The 18,706-nt window shown below is 42.4% G+C and overlaps 1 protein-coding gene across 1 annotated transcript; it reads right to left on the reverse strand.

Annotated features, from left to right (window-relative positions):
* Positions 1–12,126: 12,126 nt before the first annotated feature.
* LOC128114810 (melanoma-associated antigen B3-like) lies at positions 12,127–13,125 on the reverse strand. Its single transcript, XM_052745101.1, has one exon. The coding sequence runs from the start codon at positions 13,123–13,125 to the stop codon at positions 12,127–12,129; it is 999 nt and encodes a 332-aa protein (XP_052601061.1).
* Between the last annotated feature and the right edge of the window lie 5,581 nt (positions 13,126–18,706).

The following is an 18,706-nucleotide window of genomic DNA, read 5'->3' on the forward strand; positions in this document are numbered from 1 at the left end:
GGCTCAGTTTAGTCATTTACCACCTGGGTGAGCTTGAGTGTTTGGGTGGGAGCTCCACTTCAACCCCTGGCACCCTGGCATCCCTATATTCCAAGAGTCTGGAATGTTTGGAAGGAGTCTGGTGGAAGATATACCTCAACTCTCCTCCCCTTCTCTTTCCCTAAACCCGCCCCTTCAAAGCCCATCAAACACAGCTTCTCCCCAAACTCACCCCTTCAAAGCCCACCAAACACAGCTCCTCCCCTAGAGAGGCTCAGGACGACTCCCACAGGGAACATATAAGCGGCATCCCAGAAAACAGACTCATGGTTCTTCCAGTCCCTCATCCCCATCTCCTCTCTGTGGGACAGGGAATCGCCTGGAACACTTTACCCATTAAAACTGGGCTTTCCAATTCAGTCTGATTCGGTTTGTTGCAACAGCAGAGAGGCCTTCAGGAGGCCTAAAACTTATCATTGGGTACATTACCAAACTCTATGACCCTCAAGCGTTGCATCTGGGAGATCAGTTCATATGATCTGTCTTACAAGATTGGTAGTGTATAGTTAGTATATGCAAAGCACCTGGCACCATGCCTCGAGTGCACTGAGACTTTAAGAGATGTCTGCCATCACTACCATTACTATAGTTGTTTTAACCACAGAGGATAGCATTCCATCCTGATGAGCTTTTTCAACATAATATTTTTATTGATTCTTTGGAAATTTCACATCATGCACACTGATCACGTTCACTTCCAAATCCTTCCATGTCTGACCTCCCCACCTCAAAAATTAAAAATAAAATAAATAGAAAAATTTTAAAAAGAGTCCAGTTTGTGTTATCTATATACTCACTGGAGCATGGTCAAACAAACTCTCAGTATCCTGTCCTTTAAATAGAACTGAGTCCTTCCCCTCCCACACCCTCTCCAGAAGCCATCAATTGTGGAGAGCTACACCTAATTATCCTTATCATACTTTTTAAGAATTCTCTTCGATAGCTTCCTGTTTTAGGTTGCTACTTTTGGGGTAAGTGGGGGGATAGGGGTTGCCACAGAAGCTTTCATGTCCCTCTTTCTCAATTGTTCATCTGAAGTCATCAGTATCACTATAAAAGCAGCTTCCTTGCTCTTTTCAGTGGTAACATGGGTCATAGACATCCCAGCTGCAGTAGGACCACAGACCCAGACATGGCCTTCTGGGGCTGCACAGGCCCAGACATTATCATAGCCTCAGGCAGCAGCATAAATCACTCACATAAATATGGCTCCCAGGAATAGCACAGCCCATGGACATCAACATGGCTTCAGGCAGCAGCACAGACCACGGACATCAGCACAGCCCTTGGGTAGTAGCATGGCCACAGCCATCAGTGCAGACCCTGGCTGCTGTAGACAGGAGACAGGGTGGCCTGGCTGCCTTCCACACCCTGATGACTTTTTTTAAATCCAGAAGATGACAAAAAGTTTAACACTGAGGACATGGAACAACAAATCAGCTCAAAATGCTACTTCTAAAAAAAATTTAAGAACAACTTCTCTCATTAAACCATATTTTCAGTAAAGGTGTCTTTCCCAGCTAAATCTTCCAGGATTCTACTTAAAGACCAAATCTGACCTTTTGTGCCAGTGGTGTCTACCCTTTTGACATTGCAATATGATGTGAAAATCTGTAAACATCTGGGGACACATGCATAGATATCCTGGGATGCCATCACCTAAAATCCATATCTGCTTCGCTTGTCCAGACACACACAAAACACACACACACACACACACACACACACACACACACACACACACGTACGTGCATACACCCGCCTGAAAATTTAAATATCCTTTTTAGTGGAATGGGCTTCCTAGTTCACAGAAAAAGCACCATCCTGGTGGCCTCTGAGTTTCTAACCTCAAAGATCACAGGACAATTTTCTATGCATGCCCCAGGTGGAGATTCCCTCCAGTTTATTCACAGTCCCATGATATCTATTAAGAGTAATTTTCTGCTCTAGGCCTAGAATCTCAGCTATGAGCATCTACAGCCTCATCTAGTCACCATGCAGTCAACTTATATTTACCTGCCACTGAGGAATATGAAGATGTCCAATGTCTAATATCTTTCAAGGAAAATTTATACTAAGAATCCTTCTTCATTTGGAATGCCTCACATTTTATCCTCTTCTGTGGCTTCTCTTAGGAAGTATCTGGACACCTTCTTTCTATTATAGATTCTCCCTCTGTCTGTCTGTGTCTGTCTCTGTTTCTCTGTCTGTCTCTGACTCGTGTGTGTGCTTTTAGATGTAAGTCTGCATGAAGGTGAATGTATACACATATGTAGATGCCAGTGGTCAGCTTGAAGTGTCAACCTGGTAACCTGGATTTTTTGAGACAGGATCTTTCACTGGCCTGGAGTTCACCCATTAGGTTAATCTGACCAGCCAGAAATCGTCTGTGAATGTAGAGGCCAGTTGTCAATCTCACGTATCATTCTTTAGGAGCTGTTCACCTTGTTTTTGTGAGAAAAGATTTATTATTATTATTATTATTATTATTATTATTTAAAATCTGATTTTTTATAACATGATACTTTATTAATTCTTTGAGAATTTCACATCATACACCCCAATCCCACTCACCTCCCAGTCCCTCATTATCCACCCATCACTCCTGCAGTGTCTCACCAAAAGAACCCCCCAAATTAATTTAAAACAAAACAAAACAACAAAATCCCACCTCACACTGCTCTGTCTTTCCCGTCTTTCCAACACCTCTTCATTTGTCTTAGTGGCATTGGGAGCTGCAGTGTGTCACACAGTATACCCTTTTGTCCAATCAGCACCACTCACATATGTTCATTGTGTAATGTGGTGTTGGTCTGCTTCAAGCCCTCTGGCCTCTGGCACACCATCATCACTGGACCCTCATCAAAACTCCTCTCGGGCCGGGCGGTGGTGTTGCACGCCTTTATTCCCAGCACTAGGGAGGCAGAACCAGGAGGATCTCTGTGAGTTCGAGGCCAGCCTGGTCTACAGAGCGAGATGCAGGACAGGCACCAAAAACTCTTCTCGGATATACTGCCATTGCCCCAAATTTTTAAAAATATACAAGAGTACAAAAATACGTGAACCCCCTGAAATAATAGGTGATAATATTTTGTCATATGTGTATATATTTTATTTTTGAAATTAAAGTCTAATATTTACAGTAAATGCTAGTCTAGTACTTGCAGTTAATATTGTGTAAGTTCTATATAGTCTTCTACTCTAGATTGACTATTAATGCATTATGTAATGTAGGGATGGTCTGTCTGATATAAATAAAGTATCCCATTAAAAGGGGGCAGGGGAGGCCAAGCAAGCAGGCCTAGCTGAACCATAGACCCTGGAGAAGGATCTTCTTGTCTCTGCATCCTCAGGGCTGACCATTAGAAGTACATGCCACCATACTTGCTTTTTAACATGGGTTCTGGGAATTAAACACAGGTCCTCATAGTTGTGTGGCAAGCACTTAATTGACTCTCCTATCCCTCTAATCACCCCCCCTCCAACGCCCAAGAATCCCATTCTTAAGAAAGGCCAAGTCACTGATCAGACTCTATGACTGAAAAAGTCTAGCTTAGTGACAAGTATGTAGGAAGGGGCTCATGCCCTTCAATTCAAGGCCAAAGATTAGTTCCATGTTCTCAAATGTTCTCCTATGAATATCAGAGTAGTGTTCACTATGATTTGAGTTTATATGACAACTGTGCTCCTCAGTGACTATATCAGGAACAATCTGTCTATGGTGTGCACTGGGTAAGCATTGACCAGTCTTTTCCACATGATGTCACCAAATCTTCCTGGCTAGGAAAGCTCTAGAAACCTGCTGACAAGGAAACCTGTGAACCTGGGTGCTGGTTCCCATCGTGGACCCAGCCTGGGAAGCCCCACAAGTTGTTTCTATTGATGTCATCATTTTTGGAGGCTGTAGACCTAAAGGGGTACTGCTGACTTATGAGGCCTTCAACGGGCATCATGGGATGTCTGTGGATAGCTTCTTGTCCTCAGAATCCACTGAAGCCACTGAGCACAGATAAAAGACCAATTTGCCATATGGTCTTTTTCTAGTTAAACTTTGGACTTTACCTTGAACACTGGCAGAGCATAGGGAGACACAAAACCTGGCTGCTCCATATCTTCCATGACAACTGGTTACTGAAAGATGAAGCAGGTAGATTCCTATGGCTAGGCTTTGGGGAGAACGCACTCAAGCTAGACTGTATCCGTCAACCATTAGGGGGAGAAGACAGTGCCCAAGAGACACCTATTTGGCTGTACCAAAGGAAGGAGACCTGGATCTCAGTGCCCTCAGGCATTTAAACCATTCAGCTATTCTCCATCCCCAGGGATTTCTAGAGACAGAAGGTTTTTAATATTCAAAGCTGCCTGATAGAGCAGGCCAATCAGGAGGTGTTGACTGAGCTCAGAAGGATGTGTGCACAGAAAGTGACCTGAGGCTCTAGACTAGCAAGAGCACAACATCTGCATGCTCATGCTTGTGCTGTTTCACTCTCACCTGACTGCAACCAGAAGCCATAAAGCATTTGTGAAAGCACATTCAGTTTTAAGACAGCTGAAATCTCCTCCTCCTCTTCCTCCTCCTCCTCCTCCTCCTCCTCCTCCTCCTCCTCCTCCTCCTCCTCCTCCTCCTCCTTCTTTGACAAAGTCTCATGTAGGCCATGCTGGCTTCAAATGCACTGTGTGGCTAAAGATGTACTTTCAATGCTCCTCTCTCTACCGTCTGACAAACATGCCACCAAAGCCAGCTAGACAACTAACACATCATCTGTGTCCTAGGCACTGTTCTAAGCACATTACAAAAAGCCCTTTCGCCGGGCGGTGGTGGCGCACGCCTTTAATCCCAGCACTCGGGAGGCAGAGCCAGGCGGATCTCTGTGAGTTCGAGGCCAGCCTGGTCTACCAAGTGAGTTCCAGGAAAAGGCGTAAAGCTACACAGAAAAACCCTGTCTCGAAAAAACCAAAAAAAAAAAAAAAAAAAGAAAACACCATTTTACAGATCAAGAAATGAAGTTGGATTGAGCATAATGGCACATGTCTTGAAATCCTAGCACTAGGAAGATCAAGGCAAGAAAACTGCATATATAATGAGACCCTGTCTCTAAAGAAAGAAAACCACAAACTAGAGAATTATCCAGTGGATAGCCCCACATCTGTGTGTGTAACAATAATTAGACTCCAGGAGGCAGAGCATGTGGCTCTTGGTGAGTTTGAGGACAGCTTGGTCTACAGAAGTAGCTTTAGGACAGCCAGAGCTATACAAAGAAATCCTGTCTCAAAAAAAATAAGAATGAGGGGCGGGGGGTTGGAGATATGGCCGGGTGGTGGTGACATACACTTTTAATCTCAGCACTCTGGAGGCAGAGGCAGGCAGATCTCTGTGAGTTCAATGCCAACCTGGTCTACAGAGTGAGTTCCAGGACAACCAAGGCTGTTATACAGAGAAAAGAAACTCTGTCTCAAAAAACCAAAATAATAATAATAATAATAATAATAATAATAATAATACTCGATGGGTTATTAAAAAAAACAAAGACGAAGTTCAGAGGATAATATGTTGGGAAATGTCTGGGGTAAACTGGAGAGGGAAAGTGGATTTGATCAAAAGACATTGTATACCCATATGAAATTATCAAAGAATAAATAAAAATATGAAATATTTTTAAAGTGAAAACAAGAAGAGAGCAGGTGATGCAGCCACCCTGATAGAAAACAGTGAGGTAATACGAGCACTTGCATCAGGAAGATATCATTTCCTCTTTCAGGAAGCTTCTTCTCTATGTTTCAGGGTAAGCATTGTTCTAGGCATCCAACTGACCTGTTTGTCTTATCCAGTTTGTACACCAACAATGCAGTAGATCAAGCTATCTTTTTCAGGCTACAACCCACTACTGTGCACATTTCTCACTGCAGAGACAGCAGGACATAGCCTCTGTTCAATAGTGCAGCTGTTTCTTTAAGTTTGAATTCAGTATTTTCATGTCAACGCTTGTCAGGACCTGGCTCTCCTTCCATTGCAGCTCAAGACTGACGGTTTCTTTCTGTGGGTTGTTTATTGAGATGAATTTCATTATGTAGCCCAATTTGGCCTCAAATTTGCAGACCTCCCAAGTGTTGGGATTACAGATGTATGCTACTATGCCTGGCTCTGAAGTTCATACTTTAAAGTTCCCTGGAGTGCTGAAAATACAGCTCAGTGGTAGACTGTTTTCCTAGTGCATGGGGCTCTAGGGTGCTTCCTCACTGTTGCAAACGATAACAAACCCCTATAAAGTGCTCTGACATCAAAATCTTAAGAGATATGTCAGACTCAGAAAGACAAACACAAAATGTTTTCTTTCATACAAAATCTTGACTACAAAGAAGACATGAAAGCAGGAAGGGGAATACTGGGGACAAACGAGACCATGAGGATGGTAAATGAGACAAGAACAAATGAATGGGGAACGGATATAAGTGATATACATTTTACACAAGATTGACATACATTTTATGCATATATAAAATGTTATAAGGGAACCATTATTATGTACAAAAATATGTACTAATAATGAGAAGGAAGTAAAAGGAGTGTCATCCTCATTCTCTCCCTTGCCAAGAAGCTCTCTCTGCCTCATATGGGGAAGTGTAAAGGTGAATCGTTCAACCATCCTTACCAAGGAGCATGCAGTGATGATAGCTCGGTAGATAGAGCATGCCTGCCCTGAGCTCCTCAGGCCCTAAGTCCTTACTCGGTGTCCTCATCTGAACACCCTGCAGGGTCATGGTCTCACTTGTTCACTGATGACTGCACATGAAGAATAATGATCTCCTTTCCTCTAGATCTAAGGCAAAACACGATGGGCATCCATGAAGCAAGCGATACATTTGCCTTCACAGAATTAAAATATATTCCTTCCCTAGCCAAAAAAAATATCATAAAGAGAATGAGAAAACAACTCACAAACTTGGAGAAATAATTTTCTAAAGTCATAGCTGATAGAAGGCTGTTTCAAAATATTCAAGAATATCTAAAACTCAATGACAAAAATTCAATGTAAAAATAGGGGAAAGATCTGAAAAGATGCCTAAGCAAAAGATACAGAATATACATAAGCATGTATGTCCTGACATCACATGCCACTAGACATCTCAAACTAAAACAAAGATGCAATTCCACTACACGTCTATTAGAAGGGCCCACATCCAAAACTCAGACAACAGAAAACCTTGGTGGTAGGCAAAAGTTTCTGAGGCTACTAGAAAATGCCAATAACATCTCTGCTTTGGGAATATCCCCTAAGACAGGAAAGTAGGGAGAGGAGTTGGGGGCCACTTGGAGACACTGGAATTCAGCTTGGGCCTTGTGGGGTTTCTCAAAAGCATGGACGGGACCCTTTTCATCCTGAGACAGGCTGACTGGTCAGAGACAGACGACAAGAAGGTGGGCTGAAGGGCAGGCGATGCAGGCACCAAGACTGTGCAACGTGAGTCCAGAGTCATCACCGATGAGGATGCAAAACAGCACAAGCACTTGGGAAGACAATTTGGACGTTTCCTACAAAACCATTCAGACTTTTGCTATAGAATACAACCATTATGCTACTTGATATTTACCCAAACAAGTAAAAAACTTAACATCTATGCAACAATCTACACATAACGGTGTTTAGTAGTTTTATCCAAAGTCGTCCAAATTAGTAGCAATTAAGATGCTTGTCAGTTTGTGATCAGATAGATAAACTGTGGTGCATTCAGGCTATGTTACTAAAACTAAAGCCCCGTTCTTTAGCTGTGACCTTACTACTTCAACTGGGCATAACTTGAACAAATTCTGTGTGGTAAAGGGTCCACAAACTGAGTTTTCTTTAAAAAAAAATGAATGAGTTATTAAAGCATGAAAAGATACAGAAGAAACTTATGTATATATTACTTAGTGAAAGAAATCAATATGGAGACTATGTATGGTGAATGTTTTATATGACATTCTAGAGAAAGGCAAAACTGTGGAGACAGTAAAATATTGACAGTAGCTAGCACTCAGAGGGAAGTATGACATGAACATAAGGAACCACAAGGATTTTTCAGTGAAACAGTGCTATAGTGATTAATTCTCATTATACATTAGGAATTTGTCAAAAACGACATAATATACAACACCAAGAATAAAGTATAACATAAACTATGGAATATATATATATATATGTATACATATATATGTATACATATATGTGTGTGTATGTATGTGTGTGTGTGTGTGTATATATATATATATATATATCCCTGCACCTTTTATGTAGTCCTCATTCATGAAAATGAAGGTAACTGACCTTATCAGTCCACAAATATCCTTGATTTCTAAGATGTGGCAGACAAGAGCTGAAGAGACATCTCAGTCAGCAAAGCATTTGCCCTGAAAGCATGTGGACCTGATTTCAGTTCCCAGAAGTTGAATGCAGTAGTGTGTCCTTGTAATCCTAGCGCTGGGCTGGCAGAAACACGCAGGTCCCAGGGGCTTGCTGCCTGGCCAGCCTAGCCTCCTTGGCAACTTCTAGGCCAGTAAGAAGCCCTGAGGACTCAAAAAAAAGTGGCTAGTGCCTGACAACAAACAACAACCAGAGTTGACCTCTGACCTCCTTGCATACCTATCCCCTCACCCAACATACAGAAGTAGCAGACAGATTTATGTTTTGTGTTGGAATTCTCATTGAGACTCTTAACTCAGGAGCCTAAATCTAGCTCATTGTAGGACCGTACTTTTGCTAAGCAGGGTGTGAGGGTGGTTTTGACTTACATTGATGCCTGAAATCTCTAATGTCTGAGAGAGAATTCTATGGAGGTCTCACTGATAGAGGCTTGACAGTTTTAGCACTATTCAGAGCATTCACTTTCTACCTGCCATACCTTGAAAATCCTCCATCTCAAGGTCTGAGTCACCCAAGCCTGAGGCCAAGGTCTTCATCTTCCAGACACCTCTGAAGGAGAAATCAGCCCCACTCCGTTAAGGCTGTGTGGAAACTGTGAGCTGACCACAGGGTCAGGATACGAGGAACCACATTGGTCTGGGTGAGTGTTTCTCCACTTCCTCATCATTGTATACAATTTCTCATCGATTTAAGACTCTCCCTCTACTGATGTAAGGCAATTCTACTTTAGGTAAGACAGACGCTGAGAACCTTTACTATTGGGGTAGGTGATCCTCTGGCTGACAGCCCTGCTTAGCATGTTATTTATCTTGTATTCTTATAGGGATATCATAAATTTTATTCATGTTGCTAGATCACAGATTCACTGGGAAACACCAAATTCCTAAAACTGACCAGTTCCTCTCTACTGTAGGAAAATCATTAACACAGGAAGGGACCTTGGATAGATGCTTTTTTAGAAAAACACAGGTTTGTTCTTTTCTTTTTTCATTACAAGTCAGATTTAGACTCATATATTTACATTGAAAATGTTATAATCTTTAAAAAGAAAATTGTGCAGAATGATGGAATATGAGTGCATTATCTGATTTGCACATGTAATCATGGTTTTATCAATATTTTCTCTCTTTCATTCTCTCCTCTGTATCTCAGATTTCTTTTTTGTTTTGCTTTAGTGATGTATTTCAATCTAGTGGATTAGCCACTAAATCTCTCTTTGGAAAAAATATCAGGATCCTAACCCCAGGGTCTAGCTGGGTATGACCACTTCATTCTCTCCTGCATGCACCCTCCCCAATGCCTAAGATCTAGCCTGGGATCTTCTTGGCTTAGTCTGGTTACTGCTGCCTGAGCTATCCCCAAAGTCTACACTTCTGCCAAGATCTGCCCGACACCACATCCAACCAACCTCTTGGCCAAACTAGATCTTGAACAGCTTTTTTCCGGGGGCCAGGACATGCCCTACCTACTCCCAATCTAAAGGCCCCTTTTGAGCCACATCTAACCTGTTAACTCAGTCATAGCCTGCACATCCTTCACCAGGTGAGTCTGTCTCATCCCATACACCCTTTCTAATCTTCTACATCTACCAAACTACATCTACAGATCAAACTCCAGACTGGCACCAGGACATATATCCTTCATGGCAGTCCAGCTCGTGTCCACCTGACTCCATTTTACCTAAGCCATATCCAGTGTTTAGGCCCAATCTCCTCAGTGCACCCTGTGTCCAGGAACCAAGTAGATGTTGCTATTCTAATATCTCCTTCAACTTCAGACAAATGGCCTTTGACCAAGCCCTATGGTTTACCAGTTGTGTGAAACTGTGCATTATCAAAATCTGTGAACTTCAGACTTTTCCTATGCGACGTGATTATAATAACCGCTATCTTGTAGGAATGCCTAAGTGTGTATAAGACATGTAGAACTATGGAAATGTTTTTTAAAACACCAATTCTTGTTATGATTCATTTTCCTTTGATGTTACAGTGACCACCTTGTTTTTAAAGCCAGGATCTATATTACAAATTATATCATATTCCAGGACAAAGAAAACACTACCAAATAATGTGCTACTTAGCAAGGAAAACTAAGTACTGTGTTTTCCTATGAAAAATCAATTTCTGTGTGAGGTCAACCTTCCTCAGTTGATGCAGCACAATGTTTTTAAAACGTACATCAAGTACTCTAAAACTTGCCTCCCTTTGAGGTGCCATTCCAGTAAAGGCACTTTTCCTTTTTATCCCTCTAGCCCCTACTGAAACTGTTTGAAAGTTGCCAAATTGCATACAGTGTAACCTGATTAGTGCCCTCTTAAGAGGGCAAGCTCTGGATTCCCCAGCCCCTGGCAAAGAGTACCAGCAGTGTCTTTTAGGTGTCCTACCTTCCTGGAGCGTATCACTCACTTCTCAGATTCTGTGTGTAGAGAACACTCGGGTTATTCAGCAATCTTTAACTCCTGGCACGGGCTTACAGGATACTTTCTATCCCTGCCAGTTTTCTCACAACCCCCCACAAATAAATGCCAAGGACAGTTTGCCTTTCACAGCTTCATTTCTCAATTCTGAAGGTTCCTGTTCCTCACTCCCACATCCTAAGCTAACCCACCTGGTAGCCTCATTTAAATTATTTCCCACGGAAAGGCTTGAAGTTTCCTAAGACCCAACTTTGCATTAATCAAATAATTTTCATTTGATTACTTTCTTGTAAACATCCCTTCCTAGTCGGGCAGTGGTGGCACTGGCCTTTAATCTCAGCATTTAGGAGGCAGAGGTGGGTGAATCACTGAGGCAAGTTCCAGGACAGCAAAGGCTACAGAGAGAAACCCTGCCTCAAAAGACAAAGAACAAAAACAAAAACAAAACAAACAAACAAACAAAAAACAAAAAACAAAAAAAAAACAAAAAATACCACCCCCAAACCCACTTCCTTCCCTCCATTAACTGTATTGGTTACTTACTACCTCTTCTTTGTCTTAGCCCTCCCAGTACTAGTTTTCTAAGAGAATATGGTCAAATGATGTTTATGGAACAGATAAGTATATGAGCATTTGGGCCTAACTGAATACTACTTAAGTCCACATTTGTTAATTAAAATTTTTTCATATAATAAATTTTGATCACATTGTTTCCCCTATTCAACCTCCTCCCAGGTAAATAAACCAAAGACATTTATTTAACTCTTTTATTAAATACAGAGAAAAAGTTTTAATGCAAATATTAACCACATTACTATTTTTCTATTTCTCTATTTCATATATTTTACTGTTGAATTATTTAAAATTAATTTTAGAGAAATGTTTTTTATAATTCTATCTTATCTTGAAGTAGATAGATTAGCTAATAAAAGCTTCGCCAATTTCTTTTATAATGAAACTCTTTCTTTTAACACTGATGAACATGTGTGAACAATATAGTTTTTATTGAATGAATCATACTGATAGACTAAAACGAACATTTGAAAAAATTAAAATTAAACAAAAGGCAGATCATTTTCCAAACTGCCCATACAGAACAGGAACACAAAGCTATTCACCACCTTCCCTCTAGCTACAAACAGTCCTTCACTACCTCTTTCAGTAGCTGCCCTCTTGAACTACAGAGTAAAATCAAAAAGCTCTAACTTCCCCATCAAAAAGCTCTAACTTCCCCAGATGTGGGAGGACCTGTTTGACATGGTTGTGGAACATTTAATTGCCGTGGATTAATGTGTCACCGAGTATCCCTGCAGCTCCAGCTCTTTCTTTCTCATCTCTCAGAGCCTCATCATACCAGGACTGGAAGGCACTGGGAACTGTATGGTTGATCTTAGCCCAGAACTCCAGGATCTTCATCTTGCTTGTCTCAGCATGAGATCTCGGGCCCCACCGAAACTCATAGCTTGCAGGGTGGCTGTTAGGCACCTGACGGTACTCCAGGTATTTAAGCTTCACTAAATCTTGAGTGATAAGCTTCCTGGGTTCCCCAAAAATGAAATGTTTCTTTCCATCATATATTTTCATCTTATTCAGGAATTCCCAGATCTTTTCCTCAGTGGCACAGTTTCCTTTCAGGAATATCACACCTAGGAGATTCATTAGCAGGCCAGTCTTGGGAAGTCCCCTGCCTCTAGTCACAGTGCCATTGTTAGGGAGATTCATTTTGCTGACAAGGATGTAGGAGTGATTTATAGAATCCACTTCCTTTAAGTCCACACCGAACACCACCTCTATGTTGAAAGAAGCTTTTTTGAGGATTTCAAAGAAGCGTTTTCTATGCTCTTTGGTGATCACCTTCAACACATCTGCTTTCAGAATGGGTTTTTTCATTTTATACATCTGCATCATGTATTTCACTACCACTCGGACTGTGCCAATGAGAGAGCTTCTAGGGGCCTTCACAGTGGAGGATGAGGACTTGGAAGAATCTTGTTTTCTCTTAATTCTGTAGTTACCTCCTTTAGATGATCTTGTAGGAGAAACACACTTAGACTCAGTGGCAGAAAAGGCTCTCTGAGGCACCTTGGAAGTGCTTTGTAGCCTGCAGGCTGATTTTGTACGGGTAGTAACCCCTAAATAAGGAGAAGATGGAAGTAGAGAGCTTTTCTCCTCTATTGTAGGGGCCTGAACACTCTGGAGATCTCGGGTCTCACCTTCAGTCTGGTGGCATTTTTCTCGGGCTTGGAGCTTACTCTTCTGCCCCCGAGGCATGATGATCTTGTTCAGGAACAATAAGCAGGAGTGTAGTGATGCAGTCACCTGGAAAGAGAATGGGATTGCGTAAGTACCTCCAGCACAGACACAGACATAACTCTTGGCTTTAAGGAGCCCACCTTTTCAGGATTCAGAGAAAGTACTGTCTTAAGACGTCAGCGGGCACTTGTTCCGATCAGCCTGTCCTCTGATAACATTATGAAACTAAAGTGTGCTTTCGACTGCAGCCTGCCGCACCCCCTGCTTGGTGTGCACTAGGAATGCAAGTGGTGGTGGCAGGCTTAATTCTGGTGGAACCCCTTTCCTCTGGGGAGAGAAGATCTCTCAGCCTCAAAGCCACTGCCATTATCATCCCAAACTGTTAGCAGTGCCTGGGCCCCTTCCTTGCGCTGCACTTATTTTTAATAACTCCATTTAATGCCCTCACCACTTCCTTGGACCCCTAAGATTAAATGAAAGAACGCCTGAGCCCTCAACACTTTCTATGGGTCACTCAGTTCTAAGAGCTGACACAGGCTCCCTGACGTCCTCAGTCCTCATTCAAGGTCCTCACTGTGTCTTTAGGTAGGACCTGATGCTCCTCACCTCACATTAGAGACTCAGTAGGCTAAAATGACAAAAAAAAAGAATGCATACACACACAATCGATCTCCACAACTAGGCTCCTCAGAGTTGTAAACCAGGTATGGGAGAAGGGATTCTGCCATGGCCTCTTTCTGGTAGGAGAATTAATTAGTACAAGTCTTCTTTTAGGATCTTGACCTAGAGTCTGGTAATGTTTTGGGTCTCCTATGGAGAACTGGGGTGTACAATAAATTTAACGTAATCACTCTTGGAGTAAAGAAACTGACATCTACTGACCTTTTTCTGGAGATGCCCATGACTGAGAAGAATAAATGAAAACTCATTTTTGTACACTTGCTTTCTTCAGTCATCATTCAAGTCTCTGACCTTGACAACCCACCAGTTCCCAAGGTCTTGGACAGGACAAATACCCATTGTCTGGAGCCTTAGAGATGAGTGTAGGAATACCGCTCTGTGTTTCTGTTTCGAGTGGAGAAAGATCCTCCGATTGGGATGGAAGACCTTCAACTTGTCTCCACTTAATGCCCAGAAGTATTCTGTACACTGAGTCCACTGGCTGTTCTGTTAGCTAACACTTTCCTTTCTGAGACTTTCTGTGCAAAAAACTTAGTATGACAGGTTTACTGGGGCCACACAGGGCTGGGGTGACCCCAGGGGTCAGATTCAGTAGGACCCTATAGATTGTGAGAATGGAATTGATCTCCTAAATCCAAAGTCAGGGTTTTAAACTTAAATCCAGGTAACTCCTAGAAATTCATCTCTAATTGATTAGACAGATGCTGAGTCTTTCTTCCAAGGCCTGGAATCACAAGATAAATGAGGATGACCTACATCCTGCCACTATTGCCCAGGTTTTCTCCATACTGACAACAGGGTTGTGTTGCTAAGGAACCCTAATATTATAGAATCCATGCTTTTTAGGTCCTCAACATATCAGGTAGAGGTAGGGATTCTGAGCTGTTCTGACCTGAGTAATGTAAACTTGAAATGAAGCCTTGACTTTCTTTGGTCACCATTAGGAGTAATCATTTCAAGCCTCAATGGGCTAACCTCTGTAAAGATTCTCAGATACGACAGGAGATACAGGACTCTCTGAGACTCCCTAATTTGGGGATGTGTCCTTCAATCACCACTCAGTTTCTCAATTGATTTTGAACAAGACCCCTCCCTCGCAGAACCAGTAGCCTACCCATTACATCCCATTATGTTGTTTTCTGTGACTCTCCAGGAACAAATGAAGGACACTTCAATCATGGAATTCTGTCTACTGAATGATTTTTCTGCATCCTAGGATCCCTCCTTTTACCAACACAAGTTCGACAGCCACAAACATCTTCCTCTCCTTCCATGGTCTTTTGAGTGAAAATCCAGATACACTACAAAAGAGAACAGCTTTCTCTGGGTCCCCACAGGACTGAAAATGGAGTTGGGTCTTTTGACATCTCCTCTTTTAAGTTGTACACTGGTAAACCCAAAGGATACCCCACTATACTGACTGAAGTCCCTCAGCCTCCAAAGGAAGCCACATGCTTCCCAAGAGGAAGCAACATAGGCAAGCCTCCCATGGTGCTCATGGCTGAAGCTTCTCAGCCCAGCAGATTTGTGAGAATCCTGGTTTAGGGAACAATTCCTCTACTCTCATCCTCACAAGGGCCTCTTGGCTTTACTTTGGTTTTCAACAAGAACTCCCTGGATCAGAACTGGGATCCCCACCCACTGTAATCTATTAGGCTATTTGCTGTGTCCTTCCGGGCAGAAATGAGGAGCATGCCAAATTCCTGTTCATGGGCATCACAGAGTGAATTCAGTGGAGCAAGAATCCTCCCTATAAGGACTCAAGGCCTCCACCTTCAAATATAGTGTTCACCTTGCTTAGTTCTTACAGAATGTGTATAAACTAAATGGCTAACACCCAGACCAATAGGAAACAGAATTGAGTCTTTTGATAGCCCCCTACCCCACTCCTCCACTTTTAGTGAGTGGTCTAGTAGAGCTACAAATTCCTCGTAGTACTGACCTGAATCACAGACCTCCCAAGTGAAGTTTTCACTCCCTTCAGTCAGCTGATAGGAGCTGCGCAGGGGCACATCTCCCTATGTCGGTTGACAGGGCCTAGGCAAAGGCACGCCCCCCACCCCCAGTCAGCTGATAGGATCTGGGCAAGAGCACATCTCCCTACGTCTGGTGACAGGACCTAGGCAAAGGCATGCTCCCCCTCAGTCAGCTGATAGGATCCAGGCGAGTGTACACCTCCCTCAGTCCTTTGGGAAAGTCTCACTTGGCACTCACTCCCTGCTGGAGGTTCTTAGGTCTAACAACAAGGGCTGAATGGCGCCTCCTTAGTTTGGGGAAAAACTTCTCTCATCAGTACTTGGGGTGCCCCAGCTTTACTGTTTTTGACCAAGACCTCTCTCTTGCAAATCTGGGGCTCATAACATCCTATTAGGCTACTTGTTGTGACCATCATGACAGAGCTGGGGAGCACACCAGAAATTTACCATGCTGACTCAACAGAGTAGATTCTGAATCCTGTGTTCCCTCCCTCTATAGACTCTCCATTTGAAGAAAAAAAAAGTTTTATTTTTTATTTTTATTTTTTTTGTTTTTTTCGAGACAGAGTTTCTCTGTGTCGTTTTGGTACCTGTCTTGGATCTCACTCTGTAGACCAGGCTGGCCTCGAACTCACAGAGATCTGCCTGGCTCTGCCTCCTGAGTGCTGGGATTAAAGGCGTGCGCCACCGCTGCCTGGCTTATGTTAGTATTTTTTAATTTAAAAAATTATTTAGTTTATTTCATGTGCATGAGTGTTTTGCCTGCAGGTATGTACATCCATGTGCATGTATGGTCCCCAACAAGGTCACACGAGTGTGTGGGATCTCTTAGAACTGGAGTTACACACAGTCATGAACCTCCATATGGGTCCCTGGGAAATAAACAAATGCTCTTAACTGAGGAGTTATCTATCTAGCCCTTGATGGAAGTGGTCCTAATTGCCTCATCTATGCATTCTATTTCAATTCCTTTAGACAAAGACTTTTGGAATCCCTTAGGGATTTAGGCTTAAGACTAATGAGTATGTGGTGGCTTTTATTCAGACTGTTAATAATACTGTATTGTACAATGGAAATTCCCCGAGACCTTTGGGTGTATTTGAAATAAAAGGGAATTAGTAGATACACGGAAGGCCGCTCAGGCAGGTGGTGGTTCAGTCTCTGTTTCGCTTTTTTAATTTTTAAAAATATTTTTTGGTTTTGTCGAGACAGGGTTTCTCTGTGTAGCTTTGTGCCTTTCCTGGAACTCACTCTGTAGCCCAGGCTGGCTTCGAACTCACAGAGATCCACCTGGCTCGCTTTTTTTTTTTAAAGACAGATTTGAGGCCCAGAGTAGCCTCAAACCCACTGACCCGAAATTTTTAATCCTCCTGCCTCTTCCTCTCCAGTGTTAGTATTACAAGTGTGTTCCACCACACCTATCAGGCCTTATTTTTGCTTTATTCATTTATTTGTATTTTAGCATAAATTAACTATAAAACTATGATTCCTGGCATTTTCCCACACATTATATGTTAATATGTATGAACCCCCATTTCCAGCTCTTAGCCACTACTCCGATCACCTTTCTCCCCCATCAGTCCTCCTCCTATCTTTAAGATTTTGTTTTTGTTTGTTTTTCGAGACAGGGTTTCTCTGTGTAGTTTTGGTGCCTGTTCTGGATTTCGCTCTGTAGACCAGGCTGGCCTTGAACTCACAGAGGTCCGCCTGGCTCTGCCTCTTGAGTGCTGGGATTAAAGGCATGTGCCACCACCATCCGGCAAGATTTTTTTTTTAAATATATATTTTTAGTGTGAAAGAAAATGTGGTTATTTGATTTTTGGAAAACATTACAGCACTTAAAATCATGATCTCCAGTGCCATCTACCTTCTTGCAAATGACATGAACTTTTGAAGCCTTCAGACATCACAAATCTACATAATCCTATAACTACTACATATATTATTTATTTTTCTTCATACTTCACAGTGAACAGGGAGTTCTGCTTCACGTTTTTTAATCCTTGCACTCAGGAAGTGGAGGTGGGAGAATTCAATAGACTTTGAGGCCAGCCTGGTCTGGTAGTGTGAGATGTTTGCTCCAAAGTGAAATGAGCACATAAAAACAATTCCCTCCCATTTATTTTGCTGAGCTTACTGCTTTTACTGGATATCATATCCAGCAGTTTGAAGACAGAGAGTTTATCTGGTTTGCGTAGGACGCGGCCCTAGACTCAAGCTTTGTGCTTTCCTGATAAGCTCTAACATTCACAGTAAGGGGAACAAGAAGGAATTCAGGAGCACAAAGGAGATCTCAGGTTGGGAGGGGTGAAATACTGTGGGTTTTGATTATCTTATACTGTGGAAGATACTCTCACTTAGCATCTGTGCAAGTTAACAAGTTCCCTGAGCTGCATGTTTCACGTCTGTACAATGGTTTTGGTAAGCCCTATCTTCTAGTAGCCATAGAATAAGTGCAAGGAATGTAAAGTATTTGATACAGTGACTAGCATATTTTGAATCTCTCCCTTATTCTGTCTCATGGCTGCAGATGTCAACTAAGAGATTCCCCCCCCCCACACACACACACACTTACTTAAGACTTAACATAAGCTGGGAGGTGGTGGCATATGACTTTAATCCCAGCACTCCAGAGTCAGAGGCAGGTGGATTTCTGAGTTCTAGGCCAGCTTGGTCTAAAGAGTGAGTTCCAGGACAGCCATGGCCAGGAAAAACAAATACAAAACAAAAAAAGACTTAACATAAAAACAGAGGGATTCCCATCGGATAGGCCTGCTTTAAGACCCTCTCAATGTGGTTAATGAAGGACAGGGTGGGACACTTTTCTGTCCTCTCTATTGAAAAGCATATTGTCAGCTCTGTCGCTACCCAGGTTCCCTGATTTACCTTCTGGAAGAAAAGGAGGTTCCCTTCCTTTTGAAAAGATTTTATCCACTATGTGA

Source organism: Peromyscus californicus, unplaced genomic scaffold (assembly GCF_007827085.1).
Source record: "Peromyscus californicus insignis strain IS unplaced genomic scaffold, ASM782708v3 Scaffold_10__1_contigs__length_136768540, whole genome shotgun sequence".
Taxonomy (NCBI): domain Eukaryota; kingdom Metazoa; phylum Chordata; class Mammalia; order Rodentia; family Cricetidae; genus Peromyscus; species Peromyscus californicus.

What these genes read in the sequence shown, in the direction of transcription:
- LOC128114810 (XM_052745101.1), bottom strand. Translation starts at nt 13,125, where the DNA reads ATGCCTCGGGGGCAGAAGAGTAAGCTCCAAGCCCGAGAAAAATGCCAC.